Source organism: Mustela putorius, unplaced genomic scaffold (assembly GCF_011764305.1).
Source record: "Mustela putorius furo isolate JIRA1106 unplaced genomic scaffold, ASM1176430v1.1 tig00003962_pilon_pilon_pilon, whole genome shotgun sequence".
In the NCBI taxonomy this organism is placed as follows: Eukaryota; Metazoa; Chordata; class Mammalia; order Carnivora; family Mustelidae; genus Mustela; species Mustela putorius.
In genome coordinates, this window is record NW_025422106.1 from 20,867,385 (window position 1) to 20,882,908 (window position 15,524).

General features: G+C 45.9%; 1 protein-coding gene across 10 annotated transcripts in view; it reads right to left on the minus strand.

The window, feature by feature from the left end:
* Positions 1–15,524, minus strand: part of KIAA0100 (KIAA0100 ortholog) — a 37,650-nt gene that overhangs the window by 18,235 nt on the left and 3,891 nt on the right. For 9 of the 10 annotated variants that reach the window (XM_045070122.1, XM_045070121.1, XM_045070124.1 and 6 more), the window contains exons 8-24: positions 15,233–15,356; positions 14,942–15,066; positions 14,633–14,700; positions 14,375–14,520; positions 12,506–12,624; positions 12,234–12,397; positions 11,814–12,072; positions 11,080–11,285; positions 6,753–7,845; positions 6,127–6,318; positions 5,795–5,997; positions 5,529–5,647; positions 5,187–5,407; positions 4,504–4,694; positions 4,289–4,388; positions 3,954–4,156; positions 2,013–2,307 (exon numbers count right to left, since the gene is read on the minus strand). In XM_045070122.1, the coding sequence (XP_044926057.1) occupies positions 2,013–2,307; positions 3,954–4,156; positions 4,289–4,388; positions 4,504–4,694; positions 5,187–5,407; positions 5,529–5,647; positions 5,795–5,997; positions 6,127–6,318; positions 6,753–7,845; positions 11,080–11,285; positions 11,814–12,072; positions 12,234–12,397; positions 12,506–12,624; positions 14,375–14,520; positions 14,633–14,700; positions 14,942–15,066; positions 15,233–15,356 (3,828 nt within the window). Of the gene's footprint in view, positions 1–2,012; positions 2,308–3,953; positions 4,157–4,288; positions 4,389–4,503; positions 4,695–5,186; positions 5,408–5,528; positions 5,648–5,794; positions 5,998–6,126; positions 6,319–6,752; positions 7,846–11,079; positions 11,286–11,813; positions 12,073–12,233; positions 12,398–12,505; positions 12,625–14,374; positions 14,521–14,632; positions 14,701–14,941; positions 15,067–15,232; positions 15,357–15,524 lie in introns of those variants that run through there. The other variant, XM_045070129.1, reaches the window with a different exon arrangement.

The window sequence follows — 15,524 nt, forward strand, 5'->3', positions numbered from 1 at the left end:
TAGATGTGTTCCTTGCATTGCACATTTCATAGACACATTAACATTTCTATCTATCTCCCCATCTCCATTCTCATTGCCTCTACTATTACATGTTGTTGAGATGCCACAATAGTTTCCTTATTGGTCCCTCCACCTCCAGTTTTCCCCGAGTCCTTCTCCACAGCACCCCAAGATTTATCTTCCTAAAAATTAAGTCTAATGATGACACATCCCTATTCAAAAGCCTTCAGTAGTTCACCACTGTCTGCTAAGTAAGGACCAAAAACTCCTTAGCCTTGTATGGAAGGCTTTTGATGGTCTATGTACAGCCTTCCTTTCCAGGATCTTCCCTCACCCCTCATCTTAGCTACTCTCTATGACAACTGAAACAGACTCTTTGCTCTCCTTTGAACGTATTGAGCTTTACCAATTCTACTCCTATCAGGATACGCCCTCTGCCTTGAGTGCCCTTTCTCCCCATTTCCACAAGTTCAAACTATAATAAGGCTTCGAAGTCCAGCTTAAATATTATTTCATCAATAAATCTTTCCCTGATTGCACTCCCTTCTTCACTCTAGTCAAGAACTCCCATATACTTTCACTTCTCACTTGTGACATGATCACTTTTCACCTTGTTCTAAACTCACCATGAACTTGCATTCCTCTGTACTTATCATTCCTTCTCCCTAAAATGCCCTCTGCTTTCTCCTTGCCTGTTGAACTATTACTCATCTTTCTTTTTTTTTTAAAGAGTTTATTTATTTATTTGACAGACAGATCACAAGTAGGCAGAGAGGCAGACAGGGGTCGGAAGTAGGCTCTCTGCTGAGCAAGGAGCCCGACGCGGAGCTCAATCCCAGGACTCTGGGATCATGACCTGAGCTGAAGGCAGAGGCTTTAACCCACTGAGCCACCCAGGAGCCCCTCTTACTCATCTTTTAAGACCCATCTCAACGATCTTTTCTGGGAAACCTTTCTAGACTTCCCGATGCTGATTAAAATACTTTCTCCTTGAACATTCTTACAAAGCATTTTCATAATGAAATAATAATTTACATGCCTACCTACTAGTTTCTGAGCTTTCCCTCACCTTTATATCGCTAATGTCTAGGGTTATGTCTGGTGCATTATAAATCGTCTATAAGCTAAAAAGAATCTATGAATGAATGAGTGGTTGAGTGAATGAACAAATAATCTTAGTTAGCTCATCCAGAGATGATAAACTACTTGCTGTAGCAAGTAGAAGGTCTTCCATTTTATATTTCTCATGAACCCATCACAGTGCTTTGTGCCTGTTAAGTACTCAGTATTGGCTGACTGAACAAATTAATTCATCAAACCACAAAACAATTCTTTAATCCTTTCTTTCCCTTACTCATACTGTTTTGACCCATCACTCCTTCATGATCCTCTTCTCTTGGTCACAGAATCACACCCTTTAAATGCCCTTATATCATTGCTATGTAAGACTAAGGTGGACTGGGTCACCTCCAGAGCTGTCGGATAAGCGTCTGCCTTCAGCTCAGGTCATGATCCCAGGGTCCCGGGACTGAGTCCTGCTTCAGGCTCCCTGCCCAGCAGGGAACATACTTCTCCCTCCCCCTTTGCCCCTCCCCTCAGCTACTGCACTTCTCTCTGTCAAATAAATAAATAAAATCTTTAAAAAAAAAAAAGAGAGGGGTGCCTGGATGGCTCAGTGGGTTAAAGCCTCTGCCTTCGGCTCAGGTCATGATCCCAGGGTCCTGGGATCAAGCCCTGAGTTGGGCTCTCTGCTCAGCAGGGAGCCTGCTTCCCCCTCTCTCTGCCTGCCTCTCTCCCACTTGTGATCTCTGCCTGCTAAATAAATAAATAAATATTAAAAAAAAAAAAAAAGAGAGAGAGAGAGAGACTAAGGTGGCCTAATATGGAGAAACAATAGTTTTCATCTCTACACCTAGATGGAACCATCCACAATTAGTCCTTCCCAATTCCTGTCCAATCCCATGGACATATTCTAACCCTAACCCAATGAAGTCTCATCTGCCCCAGCTTACCTCCTGATGACCCCTTCTCAGGCTGTCCACTAAAGCTGGGAGTGTTGACGGGAGGTGGGGCTGGGGCACTGGTCAGAACACTCTGCTTTGGCTTTTTAGCTGGCATCTGGGGTTCAATCTTTAACCCCTTCAGGGCCTCAGTAGAGAGGTTACGTTTGAGTACTGCCGCCTTTTTATAGCCATCATATAAACCAAAGGCAATGTCCCGATTTGTGGTTGTCCACGAAGCCCGTAAATCTACCAAGTGCAGCTGGTGTGTGTGAAAGGCAGGATCCCCAACCCGAGTAGAGAGCTCCTAAGAAACAAGAACCACAAGATAGCATGGAAATTCCCACAATTTCTCCCGTACCACAGATATAGAGATAAGAAAACAAACTTGTCGAATAAGCAATCTATTTGGGTGCCTGGCTCAGTTGGTTAAGCATCTGCTTTCGGCTCAGGTCATGAGCCCAAGCTCCTGGGATCAAGTCCCACGTCAGGGGTCGGGGAGGCCCTGCATGGTGGAAGTCTACCTCTCCCTCTGCTCCTCTCCCTACTCATGCTCTCACTCATTCTCTCTCATATAAATAAATAAAATCTTTAACAAAAAAAAAAAAATTTCTCTCTCTTTCTGCCCCCTGCCACCTAAAAAGAAAAAACAAATCTGTTCTAGGAGAGATAAAGCAACCCTAGAAAAAGAAAAACTAAATGGTCTTAATGTGTGCATTAGAATACACTCAGACTATATCCACTATATTTATATGGTTCAGAAAATGTCAACATACGGTCACCTAACTGTCTCAGTTGGTAGAGCATGTGACTCTTGATCTCAGGGTTGTGAATTCAAGCCCCAGCTTGGGCATGGAGCCTACTTAATTAAAAACGAGAATAAAAAAAAATTTCAACATAAAATCTTTCCTTGGGGCGCCTGGGTGGCTCAGTGGGTTAAGCCGCTGCCTTTGGCTCGGGTCATGATCTCAGGGTCCTGGGATCAAGTCCCGCATCGGGCTCTCTGCTCAGCGGGGAGCCCGCTTCCCTCTCTCTGCCTGCCTCTCCGTCTACTTGTGATTTCTCTCTATCAAATAAATAAAATCTTTAATAAATAAATAAATAAATAGATAGATAAAATCTTTCCTTAATTAGGGGGCAAAAAATCCCACCAAATAAGGTCCTAGGAAAAAAGTTTTACTGTTTCCTGAAGGGCAAGAGACTATCTTTAGAAGGAGAAGGAGAAAAGGAATTTTCAAAAAGAGGGACACTGATACAGTTGATAAGTGAATTCATTATATAATAATGATATATATGCTTGGAATGTAGTTAGAAACATTACCTGGACCTTTGCCTGCAACCCACTGCCATGGACTGAATTGTTGCCCCAACCAAACTTTGTATGTTGAGATCATAATCCCCAGTATGATAATATTTGGAGATGTGGCCTTTAGGAGGTAATTAGATTTAAATGTCATGAGGGTAGGGCTTTATGATGGGATCAGTGTGCCCTTATAAGAAGAGACACCAAGGACACCTGGGTGGCTCAGTTGGTTAAGCAGCTGCCTTTAGCTCAGGTCATGATCCCAGCGTCCTGGGATCGAGTCCCACATCAGGCTCCTTGCTTTGCAGGGAAACTGCTTCTCCCTCTGCCTCTGCCTGCCACTTTGTCTGCCTGTGCTCGCTCTCGCTCCAAATCTAAAAAAAAGAGACACCAAAGAGGATGCTCCCTTTCTCTTTTCCTGCCTTGTGAGAACACAGCAAAGGCAACTGTCTACAAGCCAGGAAAGAGCCCTCATCAGAATCTGACTATGCTTGGCACCCTGATCTTAGACCTCTAGCCCCCAAAACTGTGAGAAATATATTTTTGTTGCCTAAGCCACACAGTCTTTGGTATTTAGTTATGGCCGCCCAAACAAACCAAGACACATACTGACACAAATAAGGTTGTAAAGAGACTGAGTCAAGCGGTACCTCTTCAGCTGTGCGATTGCTGTGCCGCTGGTAGGTGAGGGAGGACAGGCTCAGTAGGTGGGTCTTTGTCACCAAAGGATCAAGGCAGTGATCAGCATTCTCTTCAGTGGGCGAAGCCATCAGGTGAACAGTCACCTGACTTAGGTCACTAACCATCTGGGTCACACTCCAGTCAGAGATGAGGCGCCGCATCACTGTGCCCGCTGAGAGAAGGAGCCATACAGAGCCCATGCAGACCGACAGAGAAGGGCAACGTGGGACAGAAAGCAGGAAGAGGAACGAGAAGGGCGAAGAGGGCAAGAACTACGAGAAAGGAAGGCAGTCTTTGAACCTACCTTGAGGTATAAGCCGCTGAGTTCCCCTAGTGAAGACATGGCCCTGACTGCACTCAATCTGGATGCCCCGTTGCTGGGCAAATGAGGCCCAATAATGCACCTGACAAGCAGAGAGCATAATGCTGAACAAAGAATGGTATCCGAGAGATGATGAAGATAAGGAAAAATGAAAAAACTAGGGAAGGGGAACAGAACTGAAGATGTCAGAGCCTGACCTGCAGCTGGGGAAAAAGCGCAGTATAGGAAAGCTGCTTGTAGTGCTGGCCAAGTTTCTTCTTGCTTGGTTTCAGGTTATTGAAGAGCTTTCCCCGACAGATAGGCCTTGTGACACTAGTCCAAGTTGCCCAGAAGTTTTGCATCCAGCGCAGGGTACTACTATATAACAGAATCCTGGGCTGGGATATTGCTGTAAAAGACAAGATAGATATCTCCTACCTGTGATTAAAACAAAGATGAACCTAAATCCATCCCTAGCTTCAACTTTTAGAAGTTTAAAAACCCAAGTAGCTTTCAGCCCCAAATCAATATCCCCAATACCCTTCCCTTTTAAAGATCTAAGCTTTGGGGGCGCCTGGGTGGCACAGATAGTTAGGCCTCTGCCTTCAGCTCAAGTCATGATCTCCAAGTCCTGGGATAGAGCCCCGCATCTGAATCCCTGCTCAGTGGTGAGTCTGCTTCTCCCTCTCTCTCTACTTGTACTCTCTCTCTCCCAAATAAATAAAATCTTAAAAAAAAAAAAAAAAAATCTAAGCTTTGTCTTCACCAACCCTTTCTCAAAAAAAGGTCCTAATCCAAATCCTCCCTTGCTTTCCCTATCCCCGCCCCAAAGGGTCAAGTCCTTTGTGTTTAAGCCCATCCTCCCAACTCTTCCTCCCACTGCCCCAGACCCAAGCCTCACTCCCACTGTGCCGGGTCAGATCCATCTTGATGGAGAGATTGAGGTTCTCGGAGCGGAATGCCCGGTAGGAGTCATGGAGTTGGCCCAAGGGCACCTCAGGCAGAAACTCTGGAGCCCGCAGAGTGACACTGTGGTGATCATGGGGGTTCCCATGGCATAGCCACTGCAGGTCCAGTGTCATGCAGAGGTCAGGCAGGTGAAGGAAGCAGCAGTCATCATACCTGTCTCACAACAGAGTCCCAGCTCTCAGTGCCCTGATCACTTGGAACCCCCTGGCTCTTCCCCTCTCCCACCAACCTGAATCCCTCGCCCTGTTGAGGCCCCACCCATCACTCCACTCACTTAGAAGCTGTTCTCACGTTGACATCCAAGTCACCCTTGAACACAAATTGACCAGGTTTCCAATGAAAAGACAGGTGGCTCCACTCCCAGTGCATATTTTCTGTTGTGTTGTATGGGTCCTGTAACCACCCCCAACAACTCGGTGAGATCTGGATAAGAGTATCTCCCAATCTCCCAAATAAGTATCGTTGGGTCTCCCCCCGCCATGTGCTATACAAGCCCAAATCATAGCATCCTAGTAAGAAAACAACTCCGGAAGCCCTCACCTCAGTAGCCAGTTGGTGCAGATTTGCCTGTTCAATGTCCATGTGCCAGTCCCCATGGAACAGAAGACGGCTCTTGTCCCACCAGGGCAAGGGTGGGCTGGGGTCAGCTGAGGGCTTGGTCAAGAGGTCCACAGACTGGCTAATCAGTGTCCAGGCTGGATCCCAGCACGGGCCCCATACCACTGTGTACTGAAAGATTTCCGCTGGGATAGAGGAGCAAAGGGTACAGCTTATTACGCTACTTCTTTCTTCACTCCAGAGGACCTCAACTCATCTCCCATCCCGGCCATCACAACATCCCTCAGCCACACCAACTGCCCTCCTCTACTCACAGTGGAAGTCGTGGTAGAACTTGAGTGGGGGCATGTTCCTCTCTACTGCCACATTACCCCATGGAAGCCCCAAGTGCAAGATTTGACGCCGCCGGGAGCAAGGCTGACCACTCTGCTCGGTGCCCACAAGTCGACCCATCAGCCGCCAGTCACGTATCTCAAACAGGTACCGGGGATAATCTCTTATCCGAACTGTTATTACAGGGAGGATATACGCTGGCTATTCAGAGGACTGTCTCAACATTCTTGAGCATTTTCTCCCCTGCCACTACTTTTACCCATCTATTTAACAAGGTCAACTGAGAGAACAAGAGCTGGCAGTTGGCAGGAAAGCTGGAAAACAGCGTGCAGACACGAGCAGATGGTGAGTAGAATAACACCGAGATCCAAGAGGAACACTAACCCTGAAGATGACTGTGTTAGTTGTCCTTCGTGTTAGCCAAGCAGTTTCAGGGTGAAATTCAGGAACCAAGAAATGAAGAGGAGCCCACCCATCCCACTCCACCCATCCAAAAACCACCACAGTTCCCAATATAACTGAGTCCCTCTTCAGTCACTCAGAGAGCTTTCTGGAGCTCTGAGGGCGAACACTACACTCTATTTACAAATGAAGAAGTGTTACTTACCCAAGAATGTCTTAACACTGCACTTGAGCATACGACACCACTGAATGACAAGATCTATCCCCTCAGCAGGGAAAGGGCTGCCTGGATCAAGCTCTTGAACTTGCTCTATCACACGCTCAGGCCCATGGAAGGAGGCATCTGCCAGAGCTACCAGCTCTAGACCTGACAGGCTCCAAGTGAGCAGAGCCCGGCGCATAGGTGTGTTGCCATAGAGACGACGAGAGCGCTGAATGTAGATTTCAATGTTTTTATGTTCCAAAGAGGCGTAGAGCTCCTCAATTTTACGGGCTGGCAGTAACTCCCCATGTTGCTTCCGAAGGGCAGCCACCTTGGCATCCAGCAACTGCAGCCTTTTGGCACTCTCCTTACTTTCATCCTTCATTAGTTCATAGTTATCACGAAGTTTCACCTCAAAAACGTCATCCAGGAAAACCCATGAGAAGTGATGAACCTTCAAGAGTAGATCAGGTGGGAGTGGGGCAGGGCTTGGAGAAGCCGGAGCATGAGTTCCTCCATGCAGCCCCTTCAGCCATTTCTGTACACCCACAGCCTCATCCAGAGTTCGAGAGAAATCATACTGATAAGGAAACTCCACTGAGACTGAGCCCAGGGAGAGAAGCCACACACGGTTCCGGAGGGTCTGCAGCACGGGGAAAGGATTCCGGTGGAGGATCATCTCTTCCAGTTCAGGCAGCAGCTGTACCTCCACCTCCTTGAAGTTGAAGATGCTATTGCCATCAAAGCCGGCAGCCAGCTCTGGGCAGTAAGCCTGCAGAGAACCCCCATGCCGGCTCAGCGACACACTCTCCGCAGCCAGGGTAATGAACTTGTCCTCAGCTACAAAAGCTGTCAGCTTAGCTGTGCTCACCTCTAGTGTCAGGTTTAGTAGCCGCTTTGGGGGAGACGGCTCAGGGAGAAGGCCTTCTGGTTCAGATGCAGTCTCTGGGATCTCTAGTGTAAGGAGTGGCACAGACTCAGGAAACAGAGTGGCTCTCAGCAGGTCTCGGCAATGCAGGGTAGCCAGGACATGCTGGTATAGGTACATGTGATCTGGAGGGCTCCAAAGTAAGGTGAGCCCTGTACCACACTGAACCTTCAGGGAGCAAGAGAAAAGGATCTGTCAATTACAAGATCCCAAAATATAAGAGATGGCTGAGATTATTATTATACATGCACACATGGGTCCAGAACCATCTCCACTCAGGACCATTTCTTGAGCATCTGCATCAATTACACCCTTGCCTTGTTTTCCTTAGCATGAATATATGGAGCTAACAGTTCTTACTTACACACTCTTGAGTTCCCAACTGGATTCTAGACTGTTGATTCTTCAGTAACTACCACAGAATATGCAGTATATACAGCACATACTTAATAAGTCATTTCACTTTTTGTTTCTGTAAGTTATCTTTCTATAATAGCCATACTCTATATAATAACCATATTTTTAAAGATTTTATTTATTTATTTGACAGAGATCACAAGTAGGCAGAGAGAGAGGGGGAGGCAGGTTCCCTGCCAAGCAGAGACCCTGATGCAGGGCTCGATCCCAGGACCCTGAGATCATGACCCGAGCCCAAGGCAGAGGCCCAACCCACTGAGCCACCCAGGCACCCCAGTAATAACCATTTTAATAATCACTTTGAAAGTTTTTTCTAATGTTTAAATTTTTAATAAACATATAATGTATGATTAGTCTAATAATAATGTATTATCAGACCTGTAGCCCCAGGGGTATAGGTCTGTGAATCGCCAGGTTTACACACTTCACAGCACTCACCATAGCACATACCCTCCCCAATGTCCATACACTTTGAAAGTTTCATGCAGGGCACCTGGGTACCTCAGTCAGTTAAGCATCTGCTTTGGCTCGGGTCATGATCCCAGAGTCCTGGGATTGAATCCCGCACTGAGCTCCCTGCCCAGCAGGGAGTCTACTTCTCCCTCTGCCCCTCACCCCGCTCGTGCTCTCTGTCCCACTCTTTACCTTAAGTAAGTAAATAAAATCTTTGAAAAAAAAAAGGGGGGGGGGAACTGTTTCATGCAATGATTGCATCTTGACTTAATTTTTTTTTTTTTAAAGATTTTATTTATTGGGGCACCGGGATGGCTCAGTGGGTTAAAGCCTCTGCCTTTGGCTCAGGTCATGATGCCAGGGTCCTGGGATCGAGCCCCACATCGGGCTCTCTGTGCAGCAGGGAGCCTGCTTCCCCCTCTCTTTCTGCCTGCCTCTCTGCCTACTTGTGATCTCCGCCTGTCAAATAAACAAACAAAATCTTTAAAAAAAATTTTTTTTAAAGATTTGGGTCACCTGGGTGGCTCGGTGGGTTGGGCCACTCACTGCCTTCAGCTCGGGTCATGATCTCGGGGTCCTGGAATCGAGTCCCGCGTCGGGCTCTCTGCTCAGGGGGAGCCTGCTTTCTTCCTCTCTCTCTATCTGCCTGCCTGTCTGCCTACTTGTGATCTCTGTCAAATTAAATAAATAAAATCTTAAAAAAAAAAAAAGATTTTATTTATTGGGGTGCCTGGTGGCTCAGTGGGTTAAGCCTCTGCCTTCAGCTCAGGTCACGGTCCCAGGGTCCTGGGATCCAGCCCTGCATTGGACTCTCTGCTCAGCAGGGAGCCTGCTTCCCCCTCTCTCTCTCTGCCTGCCTCTCTGCCCACTTGTAATCTCTGTCAAATAAATAAATAAAATTAAAAAAAAAAGATTTTATTTATTCATTTTAGGGGGAGAGGGTGTGTGTGCGAATGGGGAGGGGCAGAGGGAGAGGGAGAAAGTATCTGAAGATTTCACACTGAGCACAGAGCCTGACATGGGGCTCGACCTCACAACCACGAGATCACAACCTGAGCGGAATCCAAGAATCAGACACTCAACCAACAGAGCCATCCAGGTGCCACTTAATTTAATTCTTAAAAAATATAAAAAAGACTGACCACACAAGTCAATATAGCAAATGACTTATATGTGAAAGTATGCTTCAAAGAAAGGAGTCCTTGTAAGTTTGAAAAACAAAGTCCATTCTGGTTTTTTGGGGTTTTTTTTGTTTGTTTGTTTGTTTTAAAGATTTTTATTTATTTGACAGAGATATCACAAGTAGGCAGAGAGAGAGAGAGAGAAGCAGGCTCCCCACTGAGCAAAGAGCCCGATGCGGGGCTCGATCCCAGGACACTGAGATCACGACCCGAGCCGAAGGCAGCGGCCCAATCCACTGAACCACCCAGGTGCCCCGACAAAGTCCATTCTGAATAGTTAAGCAGAGAAAATTTAAATTCCAGAACAGAAAAATGCCTTTGAATTCCAGCCTTGAAAAGGCAACTTCTTCCAAAGGAAGCTGAAGTCTGACAGTTGGAAAGATACCCCCAACTCCCTTCCTAAGAGGGTTCCATATTCACCTGATACCCTGAGGAGAAAGATCTTGGAAAGCCTCTTAGAACTTGCCACTGCCTCCATCTTCCGATCCCTTTCGACCTTTTATTTTTTAAAAAACTCTATTTTTAGGTAATCTCTAAACCCAACATGGGGTTCGAACTTACAACCCCAACATCAAGAGTCATACGCTCCACCCACTGAGCCAGCCAGGTGCCCCTCCTTTCCAGCCTTTTAATAAGCTGAGAGCTTCAGTGAAATAACACCACATCATGATCTTTAAAAAAACAAAACAAAAAAAACCAAAAACAAAACAAAAAAAGCCTCTTATTTTTCAGAGATATGCACTGAAATATTTACAGTTGAAATTATATGTCCTGGTATATTATATTATATTATATATTATATTAATTATATGTCCTGGTATATTATTTTGAAGCTTCAAAATAATCCAGGAGCGGGCGGCAGGGTGACTGGTGGGTACAGAACTGAAACAAGTTGGTCCTAAGTGGTAATTACTGAAGCTAGGTATGGATACATACAAGTTCATATATTCTCTCTAGTTCTGTGTGTATTTTATGTTCCATAATAAAGAGTTAAAAATGTACAGAACAAGCCAGGACAAAAAGGATAATGCAAGATGTCATATTTCACACAGATGAATTTCACAACAGACTCAAAACACTGGGAGGGGCGCCTGCGTGGCACAGTGGGTTAAGCCTCTGCCTTCGGCTCAGGTCATGGTCTCAGGGTCCTGGGATTGAGACCCACATCAGGCTCTCTGTTCAGAGGGGAACCTGCTTCACCCTCTTCTCTCTGCCCGCCTCTCTGCCTATTTGTGATCTCTGTCAAATAAATAAATAAAATATTTTTTAAAAAAAAAAGAAAAAAGACTGGAAAATGCTCTTCAGCCTAGAGAAAAACCAACCTGACTCCACCTCCCCAGAGAAGCATTACCTCCAGAGAGCGGATGCTGCTGTGATAGGTGATGGAGAGCATGGAGAGGCTGAGCACAGGAGTGGGGATGTCAGGAGCCTTGCAGCAGGGCTGCATCTTCTCTGTGACTGACTTCACCAGGGCCAGCACAAGTCCCTGGACACCCACAGTGGAGGTTTCAGCGCTTCCCAGGACGGTCAGCGTGTCTAGTCGGATCTCTGAAGCACCTAATATCCAGAAACCACGTTAGCATTGGTTCTCAGCTCTCGAATGGCAACTTCAGCCTTCACTCTTCTTTCTTACTCATTCTCTTCATTCTAGTTTTCTTTATTCCCTATACCTCCCTAAGTTCATTCCTCATATTTTAGGGCAATTTTTCCTCTCCTATCTTGCTCTACCTAAATCTGGTAGCAAAGCCAAAGAAGCTCCCTAACTCCTACAAAGTGCCCAGAGATATATTACTCTCTAGAACCAAACACATAAGGAAATAAAAAACTACACAAGTCTCAATTTCTTGATCAACTATCAAAGCTTTTCTTAAAAAATAAATCTGTCTTAATACTTAATACCTTCTATCAGCTTGTAAGAAGTAACAAGAAACCCAAGTTACGTAAGACCTTCCAGCATCTCATGCCTTTAATTTAGAAAAAGTCCAAATAATCACCTTCTTTAAATGAGAAGGAGCAGACTGAACCGGTATAATCTGCTTAGGTTACAAACTACCCAGTTAACTATAGACTCCCTGTCCCACTTACCAACCAGGGCAGAAAGGGTGAACAAGTTCATGTCCTCCACCTTCAAGTCCACCTTCCACAGTAATGACACAGATTCCCCAAATGAAGATTCTCTAGAGGCAGCTGACTTCCCAGATTGTGTGTCCATCAAGGATAAAATGCGAGAGAGACACTGGGAACAGGTATCTGATGCTTCTACCTGCAGTCCACGGATGGTACAATCAAGAAACAGGGTATCTGACTGGGTGCTAGACAGGCCCAAAGGCTGGTTATAGCTACCCTAGAAAAGAAGAGAGAGCGAGCCCCATTAGGAGCATGCAGAACACACAGTTCTATAACACCCTGATGACTCTTCTTCTGCCAAAAAGGTGCTCCGTGCTCTAAAGCATGGCAGGGAAAGGAAACTGTATGGGCCGCTGTTCACCAAAGTACCCCACCTACCTGTAGTGTGAAGGAGTCCAGGACAAGTGCCTCACCCCAAACATGCATATTGGGTGGGTGGGGTGCCCGCTGAATGTGGGAGTCACTGCCCACCCGCCAGCAGAGATGGTCCACAGTTAACACACCCCGCTGATGGATACTCTGTGGCCTCAGGTGCTGGTAATCTGAACAAAGAAGGTAGGAGAGAGTTCTATGGAGCCACTGTAGCCATCAATTAGGCCTAGCTTCAAGCATGGACCGATTCTTATTCCTTTTCTATCCCAGAGTCTTACCTAGAGAGATGGAATTAAATCCCAAGGCAAAGGGTGGTGTATCACCAAGCTGAACGGAAACGTTGACATTGGAGATGGAGGTGCTAAAGATGATGGGAGCCAGGATTTGGGGGAAGGTTCTGCATAGAGACAAGACAAGATTGTTTGATAAAGAAAGAACTGGAGCTTCCTATTATGGAACAGATAACTGAAACTCTCAAAAGTCAGGGTGAGTTTTGTTGTGATTCTCAGGATGGAATGCAACTAGAAAATAAAAGACCAAACTCCTAAATTTGTTATTCCTAATGGTAAACTGTGGGGATGCAAGAAAGATTATTAGGTTGAACTATATAAGACTGCCATTTCAGAGATCAAATAGAACTGTAAATATAAACATCAGTATATCACGTGATTCAACCTAATACAACCAAGGAGCACTGCTTCCAAGCCATCTTTTTTTAAATTTATTTTTATATTTTATTTATTAATTTATTTTAATTTATTATTTATTTATTTTATTATTTTTTAAATTAAATTTACTTTATTTTTATTTTTTAAAGATTTTATTTATTTGACAGAGAAAGATCACAAGTAGGCAGAGAGGCAGGCAGAGAGAGAGAGAGAGAAGCAGGCTCCCTGCTAAGCAAAGAGCCCGATGTGGGGCTCAATCCCAGGACCCTGAGATTATGATCCGAGCCGAAGGCAGAGGCTTAACCCACTGAGCCACCCAGGTGCCCCTATCTTTTTTTTTTTTTTTAAGATTTTGTTTATTTATTTGACAGAGACCACAAGTAGTCAGAGAGGCAGTCGGGGGTTGGGGGGAGGAAGCAGGCTCCCTGCTGAGCAGAAAGCCTGATGTGGGGCTCAATCCAGGACCCTGAGATCATGACCTGAGCCAAAGGCAGAGGCTTAAACCACTGAGCCACCCAGGTACCCCAAGTCATCTTATTTTTTTTTTTTTTTTTAAAGATTTTTTTTATTTATTTATTCGACAGAGAGAGATCACAAGTAGGCAGAGAGGAAGGCAGAGAGAGAGGAGGAAGCAGGCTCCCCGCTGAGCAGAGAGCCCGATGCGGGACTCGATCCCAGGACCCTGAGATCATGACCTGAGCCGAAGGCAGCGGCTTAACCCACTGAGCCACCCAGGTACCCCAAGTCATCTTATTTTTAAAGATTTTATTTATTTGTCGGAAAAGGAGAGAGAGATGGCGCGTGCACAAGCAGGCAGAGCAGCAGGCAGAGGGAGAAGCAAGTTCCCCACTGAGCAGGGAGCCCGATGTGGAACTTGATCGAAGGACTCTGAGATTATGAGCAGATTATGAGCAAAAGGCAGACACTTAACCAACTGAGCCACCCAGGTGGCCCCTGCTTCCAGGCCATTAACCTTAAGTTCTCTATGCAACACAATGCAGAGAGAGATGACACTGCTGACAGGATGTACCATCTTATAATCTAAAGCAGACAAGACTGTGGATCATTTAAATTCAGTACAGTTATTTATTTTATATAACACGGCACTGTGCTGGGCACTGAAGAAATAAAAACAAAAAGGACCTCATCCTACTGTCAAAGAATCTAGTTTAATGGGGAAGATATATAAAAGAGAAGTGCTATTGGGGCACCTGGGTGGCTCAGTAAGTTAGGCATCCAACTCTTGATTTCAGCCCAGGTCTTGGTTTCAGGGTGGTGGAATCAAGCCCCTACCTCTTCTTCTGCCCCTCCCCCCACAGCTCCCATGCTTGCTCTCTCTCTCTCAAAAAATAAAAATAAATAAAATAGAAATGGTATTGAACTCATCAAAATACATATTTAACACAATATACCACTTTAGATCAAAAGAATCTGAAAATCCACCTGATAAGATGGTGGCTAAAAAAAGATTACACCTACCTTTTCTTTCTTTGCTTAAAAACAGATGAACTAGACTCTTGGGTCTCCAGGGCCAGCATGTGCAGCCAGTGAGAGAATTCCTGGTGCCGGTAATGAATAATACAAGTATTCAAAACCAGGGAGGCTGAGAGGTCAATTGTGGTCACCTGGAAATAACACCAGAACTATTGGCTTGGGTTTTATCTCAGTAGCTCACAAGGTAATGATACAGGGAGAGAACACAGAAAGGAAGGATTCTTGGTCCCACAGTCATCACACCTGCACATTAGCCTTGAGGGAGCTGAGACAGACGATGCGCTGGCGACTCTGGGACAGCAACAAACCATCTGTGAGGGCAAAGAGCGATCAGAGAATACTGGGAAAACAAAAGGTAAAACTAGGAAACAGAGACAGACAAGCAGATGAATAGACTATCACCAAAACTCGTGAGTTGGGGTTATTTTCTCTCAGTATATTCCCTCCTCCCCATCCCCAGCTACATTGATATTAAATTAAGAAGGCCAACTGGGGCATGGGGGAAAGAGAGGGTCTAGTCCTTTGGGTATCGACGGCCCCCCCACCAGGAACCTTTCAGTATGAGTTCAGTGCTCATCTGTGCCATATCAGAGTTTGCTGTGAAGCTTCGAAGAGGCAGCTGATCCTCATCACGGTGGTACAGGAAATGCAGCAGCTTCAGCGTCCAATTCAGGTGCCTAGAGCAGAGCCAGACTTTGACTCAAAAATACGTGGAATGTCATTCTTACTCCCTTTCCCCCCACAGACAAGCTCAGTGCAGTGGAGCTACTAGGCAGGTTACTGAGACCCCAGCATAGAGCTCGAACCATCTCTCTCCACACTCTGTGTCAGCAGAGATCTCACCTCTTTTGACTATTCATGGACAGCACCACACTTGTGATCTCCATTTTCACCTTGACCTGATCTGGCAGCTGCTGGAGGAGGTACAGGCCAGGCAGACCTGGCTCAGTCAAGTTCTCTGTCACTTCTGAAAACATGAATGAATAACACAAGAGCCATCAATCCTGGGGCACCTGGGTAGCTCAGTGGGTTAAAGCCTCTGCCTTCGGCTCAGGTCATGATCCCAGGGTCCTGGGATCAAGCCCTGCATCAGGCTCTCTGCTCTGCGGGGAGCCTGCTTCCTCTCTCTCTCTGC